Below are 7,077 nucleotides of genomic sequence, written 5' to 3'. Positions count from 1 at the left end.
TCAAATTAACAAGGCAGAGCGCCTGAAAGCAAGAGGACTCTTACATCCTTTGGAGATTCCCAATGGAAAATAGAAAAGCATCTCTATGGATTTTATTGTAGGTTTACCAACACTGTACGAAGTCATGACTCAGTATGGGTGGTCATAGACAGGTTGACTAAACTATGTAAGTTTATTCAGACCAAATCAACGGTTAAGACACCAGAACTAGCCAAGTTATTTGTGGACAATCTATACAAATTTTATGGTTTGTCAAGTAACATTGTTAGTGACCGTGATCCCAAGTTTAACAATCACTTTTGGAGAGTTGTATTTAAACGATTGGATACACAACTAAACCTCAGTACAGCTGATCATTCAGAAACGGATGGTCAAACGAAATGGGTTAACCAAGTGCTAGAGAATATGCTAAGAGCATACGTCAGCAAAAAACAGTCAGATTGGGAAGAATACTTACCTATTCTCGAGTTTGCCTACAACAGTGCTAATCATGTCACAACAGGTTTTAGTCCTTTCATGCTCATGTACGGGTTTTAACGTAGGTCACCAGTTACGGTGGGATTGGCAATCCGAAAACTCCAACAGGTTGAGGATTTTTCTCCAAGACCACATGGATATGCTGAAACTTGCTCGTCAAAATGTCCGACAAGCACAGGATCAATATAAGAAGTACACTGATGAGAAACGTCAGCAAGTTACCTTCGAAGAAGGGGAGGAAGTATTTTTGCGTATGCCAAAACATTCAAAAAGTCTAAAAACTGGGCCGACACCTAAATTATCTCCCAACCTTTCAAAATACTCAAGCGAGTAGGTGATCATGCCTACAAATTATTACTACCTTCACATTCTCGCATTCATCCGATGTTTCATGTAAACCGTTTACGTGAGCGGTTACATGGGGATGACAATGTCATTGACCAACAGGTTTTGGTTGATTTGAACCTCCTATCCTACCGCATAAACTTGAACGTGTTATTGATTATCATGAGTTGCGTACACATCATCATGTACGTCAACAAACCTTAATCAAATGGAAAGACCGACCTGAAGAAGGTGCCACTTTAAAAAACATTAGTGTTCTTAAGAAGAAGTTCCCCACTTTTGTTTTCGAAGACGAAAACTCTTCTTAAGGAGGGAGTAATGTCAGGACACCGACAAAGCCAGACAAAACAAGGACAAGGCCGGACTAAGCAGTGTGGAACGAGGAGTCCAACAAGGGCAAAGGGCCAAGGGCTTGCCTTTGTAATGAGTGATTGGGTGGTGGACTCTCAGGCTCTAGCTTCCCTTGTCTTACAATATTTGTCTTAACACATGTTTTATGTCTAACAAAGAGGACATAGATTCACGTGGACATTTCGATTGCACAAGCACGAGTCCAACTCGACAACATTGCAAGGTCTATTATCTACATCCAATTTCCCATGCCTATGCGTTTACTTGGTGTAACACATGAATGCTACGAGACAAGGCACAACTTCCGGTTCTTATATGTTTTGGAGAGACCACAGTGCCAACTCTCCACCATACTTTTGTTTGACAATTTTGCATGACATACAAAATTGTGAAACACTCTATAACGCTACATTGCAACACCAAATGTTTAGCTATTCACATTGCTTTTACGTAACTTGACTCAAACATTGTTCTCCGGCTTGCATAATTGGACGACACCCGTACATAATTATCAAGTCAATAATACAATTTATTGTTTGAGTTTGTCAATGCTTCCTTAAGTTTATTTTAGCTACATGTTTTCCTCGATAGTACATGCTCAATTTTGATTATCATCTCTATATATCAAATAGACATGTTTTCCTCGATAGTACATGCTCAATTTTGATTATCATCTCTATATATCAAATAGACCACACGTTCTTTTCTCATAGTTGAACTTTCATTATGTACTGCCGTATTCAATGCACACTATACATGTTTACTTTATTCCTAGGTGGTTGATGTCAATCTACGTATGTCCATATTTGGCAATGCATCTTATATATAATAGCCCAACATTTCTCTACATAACAATTCTGTAGCAAGAAGACAATCCTTTATCTCAATGTTTCTCTTCAAGTATGTTTTACACCAAGTTCTATGATCGACAACCAAGACCCTCCCAACTATGACAACATGTATCTCTCTCTCTCTACGAGAAATAAGAGAAAATTGACTACGCTTGATTCAAAGCAAGGACCTCAAAGATGGGTCCCGGGTCTAGAGACTAAATGGCCACAACAATACCATATTAAAGGGCAATCTACAAATAAACTACCAAAGTAGGCTAAGGAGTAGGGTTTAAGCATAATGGTTAAAGTACAACCTTTGCTTAATTTAATAAATTGAAAATTTTCAATAAATACATATGAGATTCTTTTTTTAAAATTAGCCGGATCACTTCGTACAGAATCACTTGGTGCCTGTTTAATATTAAGTGCCAGATGCTTGATATTAATGTGCATAGGTCCTACAGCAATGCCCACCAAAGCAAGACTAGCTCTTTTGAAGGGTAAAAATCTTGAGGCTACTCTCTTCTTGAAGGGTAAAAATGGAGGGTAAAAGTGGCAACACCGAATCACTGACTAGCTAGCAAGGGCCTAACACAATTGGTCAAAAAGAGAAAAGGCAGGACGAGAGAGGACAGCCAGAGAGTCACGACTCTCTCACACACACACACAGAGACAAGGACTGAGGAGTGCCGACTGTCACTGTTGTACACTCTCTCTCCAGGCTTTACAAGCATGGCCCTGTCAGCGCAGAAGAAGATTATTTTCTTTTCAAAGACGTTTTCATGTGTTTCATTTTCTCTCTGCACACTGCACAGTTTTCCACAAAATACTTTTTTTTTGGTTCTTTTTCTTCTTTTCTTTTTTGGTGAAAAAGGACTGTATAGTCTATGTGTGAATGTGCGGTGAAACATGTCATTGTCACGTACACAGGTGTTTGTACACTACAGCGCTGCAGAGCCCATCACTCCCATTTTTTTTTTCCTGTGGCCCCCGCAACAGTTATGAAAAATCCCCTGCCACGTCGGCACACTTTGTGCGAGTGGACTGTCCTATCCGGTCTCCCCACTACCCTGACGTGGAGCATGCCATGTCAGATCCTAGGTGGAAAATGGCCGCTGGCGTGGACACTTTGCCTTTCGTCTGACGTGGCATGGTGATGTGGCTTTGAGATCTTCTAAGGGAGTGTTCTCACGAAGAGGATGCAGTCGCAGTTGCAGAAAACCGAGCCTGCTGAATGTGCACAAGCCGAGCATATGGCCCGTCTGAGCTCTTCATTAGCTCATGATGGGAGCCCTGTTCCACAATCTTACCCTCTTGAATGACTGCAATCAATGACGCATTTCGTATTGTCGACAACCGGTGCGCAACCAGAACTGTAGTGCGTCTTCGCATTAGCCGGTCCAAGGCCTCTTGCACTACCTTCTCAGACTCTGCATCCAATGCACTCGTTGCCTCATCAAGCAACAATATAGCTGGATCTTTCAACACAGCCCTGGCTATGGCTACTCTCTGCTTTTGACCCCCTGATAGTTGGACACCTCTTTCTCCTACTTTGGTTGCATATCCTTCCGGCAACGCAGTTATGAAACTATGTGCATTGGCTGCCTTTGCTGCCTCTTCAACTTCTGCACTCTTTGCTGCCTCCCTCCCATACAATATGTTGTCGTAGATTGTCATAGCAAACAAGGCAGGCTCTTGTTGCACGAGCCCTATATGTTGCCTCAGTGACTTCAAATGAAGCTTGCGGATCTCCTTCCCATCAATCATCACACGGCCCGCTTGTGGGTCGTAGAATCTTTCAATTAAAGCAATGACTGAGCTTTTCCCAGAACCACTTGCACCTACAAGAGCCAAGCTATGCCCTGCTCTCACTTTGAAAGAGAGGTCTTTGAAGATAGAGACCTCAGGCCGAGCAGGGTATGCAAACTCCACATGTCTAAATTCAATGTCACCCTTGATAGAGGTAACACGCTCAGAGTTGGGCTCGTCTGGATCAATGAGCGAGCGGCGATCCAAGATAGAAAACACAGAATAAAGGGCATTACCGCCCTTCACAATATCTGGGGTCATGCTTAGGGTCTCCGCAACGGCATATGCGGTGATCATGAGAACCATAAACACCTTGAGAACTGGACCAAAGGTGCTTTCCCCATTCTTCACCAAGTTTGCTCCATACCATAATACAAGACCATAGCTAGAGAACATAGCCATTTGTGAGACACCATAAAAGAATCCTGCAATGTTGCCTCTCATTAGACTCCGTCTTTCCGGCACACGAAGCTCTTGTGCAAAGAGATCCACCACTTTCTCCTCTGCATTGAAGGCAGCAACTGTCCTTATGTTCGCAATTGCCTCCCCTGAAACCATATGCGCTCGCTCATGAGCACCAGCAACATCGCCAGAGAATCCTTTCATGCAACACCTCTGCAAATTACAATAGGAGCACATTTATGAGCCTTTTTTTTTTTCGACGCACCAGAGGGCCCACAGGGGGAGGTGCTTTTACTCCACAAAACTAGTCAATGTGCAAGAAAGTGATTACCTCTGCAACAGCTGCTGCTATAAGTAGCGGAAAAGTGCCAAGAACCACCAAAGCCATCCGCCACTGCACCACAAAAGCGACAATGCAAGCTGTGAGGAAAACTGTCACATTTTGTACAATGATTGAAAGACGATCTCCGATTGCTGCTCGGACATTTGTTGCATCAGTAGATAAACGGCAAGCCAAGCGAGCACTGGTGTTCTCATCGCGGTCAAACCAGCCCACCTCATTTCGTAGAATAGCTGTGAAAATGAATAAAGAACAATGAGCCATGAGTGGAACCACAACATGAAGCAGGTTCTCTCCAAGAAGAGCTAGTATTCACCTGAAAGCATCATTTTCCGCACCCTGTTCGTCAGGTTCTCACCCATTATGCCAAAATAGTAATACTGTACATAATAAATTCCCAGAGAAACAATGCCAGCACCCACATACACAAGAGAGTATTTTTGAATTGCATGCTTCATCCGTGTGTAGTTCGTGTCGTAGTAGACATGCAACATCTCGGCGAGGACAACAGCAAAGATAGGATTAAGAAAGCCAGCTAGTACTGAGCCAGCAGTTCCCACAACTGCATAGGGCCACTCAGGGGCATTGAGCCTAACAAGGCGCCAATATGTCCCACGAGGCACGCTATAAAGGCTGTCATCCAGCATAACTCCATTTGCACCCAGCTTCTGCAAATCGAACTCAAATCTACTCTCAGACCCACTGCTCAGCTGGTGGCTAAGCCTTCGGCCACTATTAGATCGCAAACTAGGAGACCTCCGTCCAGATTTTGAAGAGCTTAGCCGCCCCAAAATGCCTACCCTGTCATATGAACAAAGACATGAAGAATAGGTAAGAGACTTTAGCAAAGTAGCCCAAGCTAGCTCTTTATGTGCAATGGGGCATGTATATACCTCGAATCCCTGCTCAAGATAGTCCCATCACTTGCCATGGCCATCTCTTGAAGCCGGACCAGAGCAAAGTATGCACCCGCATTTCCCTTTGCCATAAGCTCCTCATGGTTGCCCATCTCAACAATCACCCCATCTTGCACAACAGCTATTGTGTCCACATTTCTTATGGTGGACAGCCTATGAGCCACCACTACTGTTGTCCTTCCCACCATCAACCTATCCAATGCCTCCTGCACAATACTTTCAGAGGCAGCATCCAACGCACTAGTCGCCTCATCCAGCAGCAAAATTTTTGGATCCTTGAGCATTGCTCTGGCTATGGCTACTCTTTGCTTTTGCCCACCAGAAAGCTGCACCCCTCTCTCTCCAACCTGTCATTGAAGCCCAAAAATCATCAATCCCTAATACAATATTTGAGCTAGCAAGCTACATGTAATCTCGGTTTATTGAAAAATAATTGCAATTTGAAACCAGTGATGAGAAAACAAGTTGTGCTCTTTACACCCAAGCGTCCATTACTCAAGTGCCAACAACATGTATGCTAATATATCAAACCAAGCCCAAATTATGTGTATTATGGCATAAATACCTGTGTCTCATATCCATCTGGAAGCTGGCTAATAAAAGCATGTGCATTGGCAGCTTTGGCTGCTTGCTCTACATCCTCCAGAGTTGCCCCATCTTTTCCATACAAAATGTTCTGAATTATAGTTGTGCCAAACAATGCAGGCTCCTGATTCACAAGCCCTATTTGTTCGCGAAGCCATTTTAACTGCAAGCTTCGAATGTCGACTCCATCAAGCAAGACCTCACCTGCATACACAAGATACTACTAGACAGTTATCGATTACTTCAAGGCTTTGCTAGGACTTCAAACACAAAACGGCCATTGTCAGCACATCAACTACAGTGAAAACTATGAGAGAAACAAGGATCGGGCTCTCCTCTCACCCGTAGCGGGTGATGATAGTGCATCTCATCGCTGGGCTATGTGGAGTGGCCTGCCTGACCACAATAGCCAGGCTGTCTGCACCGTCCCATGTCAACTACACATGCTGAAAACTATGAGGAGCAGGCTCAGGCTTTACATTCACCTGTAGAGGGAATGATGATAGTGCATCTCATCACTGGGCTACTAGAGGCTTGACCGGGCATCCAAGTCCGCCTGTCGGGGTGTGGCAGCATGCATGCCCAGGGTTCCATGTGTGAGGGTGCCCATGCATTCCAGTGCGGGTGGCAAGGCTAGTGTGGTTAGGCAGGCCACTTCATATAGCACTATTGGCGTGAAGATGGCATTTTGAAGAAACTCATATGCATGCACACAATTATAAGACAAGAGCTTTTATGTTGAACCTTACGACTTACCTGATGTGGGATCATAGAAACGCTCGATGAGTGATACAACAGTACTTTTTCCAGATCCACTGCTACCAACAATAGCCACGGACCGGCCAGATGAAATTTTTAAGGAGAAGTCCTGGAATATAATTGCATCTGGCCTAGAGGGGTAGCTAAACATCACATTGCAGAGTTCAATGTCACCTTTCACATCCGCTAGCCTCTTCCCATCATCCATAACATGCCTGTCCATGTTTGCCTGCTTGTTTACCATCTCCAAAATCTTATA

The 7,077-nt window shown here is 43.9% G+C and overlaps 1 protein-coding gene across 1 annotated transcript in view; it reads right to left on the bottom strand.

Annotated features, from left to right (window-relative positions):
* Nucleotides 1-2,821: 2,821 nt before the first annotated feature.
* LOC147421853 (ABC transporter B family member 19-like) overlaps nt 2,822-7,077 on the bottom strand; it is a 7,214-nt gene continuing 2,958 nt past the window's right edge. Inside the window, exons 6-11 of the mRNA XM_086503366.1 lie at nt 6,816-7,077; nt 6,040-6,263; nt 5,451-5,821; nt 4,874-5,358; nt 4,549-4,790; nt 2,822-4,430 (exon numbers count right to left, since the gene is read on the bottom strand). The exon at nt 6,816-7,077 is cut by the window's right edge and continues 58 nt beyond it. Coding sequence (XP_086359492.1) covers nt 3,195-4,430; nt 4,549-4,790; nt 4,874-5,358; nt 5,451-5,821; nt 6,040-6,263; nt 6,816-7,077 — 2,820 coding nt within the window. The 3' untranslated portion in view covers nt 2,822-3,194. The remainder of the gene's footprint in view (nt 4,431-4,548; nt 4,791-4,873; nt 5,359-5,450; nt 5,822-6,039; nt 6,264-6,815) is intronic.

This window comes from Adiantum capillus-veneris, chromosome 27 (assembly GCF_014529385.1).
Source record: "Adiantum capillus-veneris isolate H3 chromosome 27, ASM1452938v2, whole genome shotgun sequence".
In the NCBI taxonomy this organism is placed as follows: domain Eukaryota; kingdom Viridiplantae; phylum Streptophyta; class Polypodiopsida; order Polypodiales; family Pteridaceae; genus Adiantum; species Adiantum capillus-veneris.
Note: the sequence above shows the minus strand (reverse complement) of the source record. Positions and strands in the feature narration are given on the sequence as shown.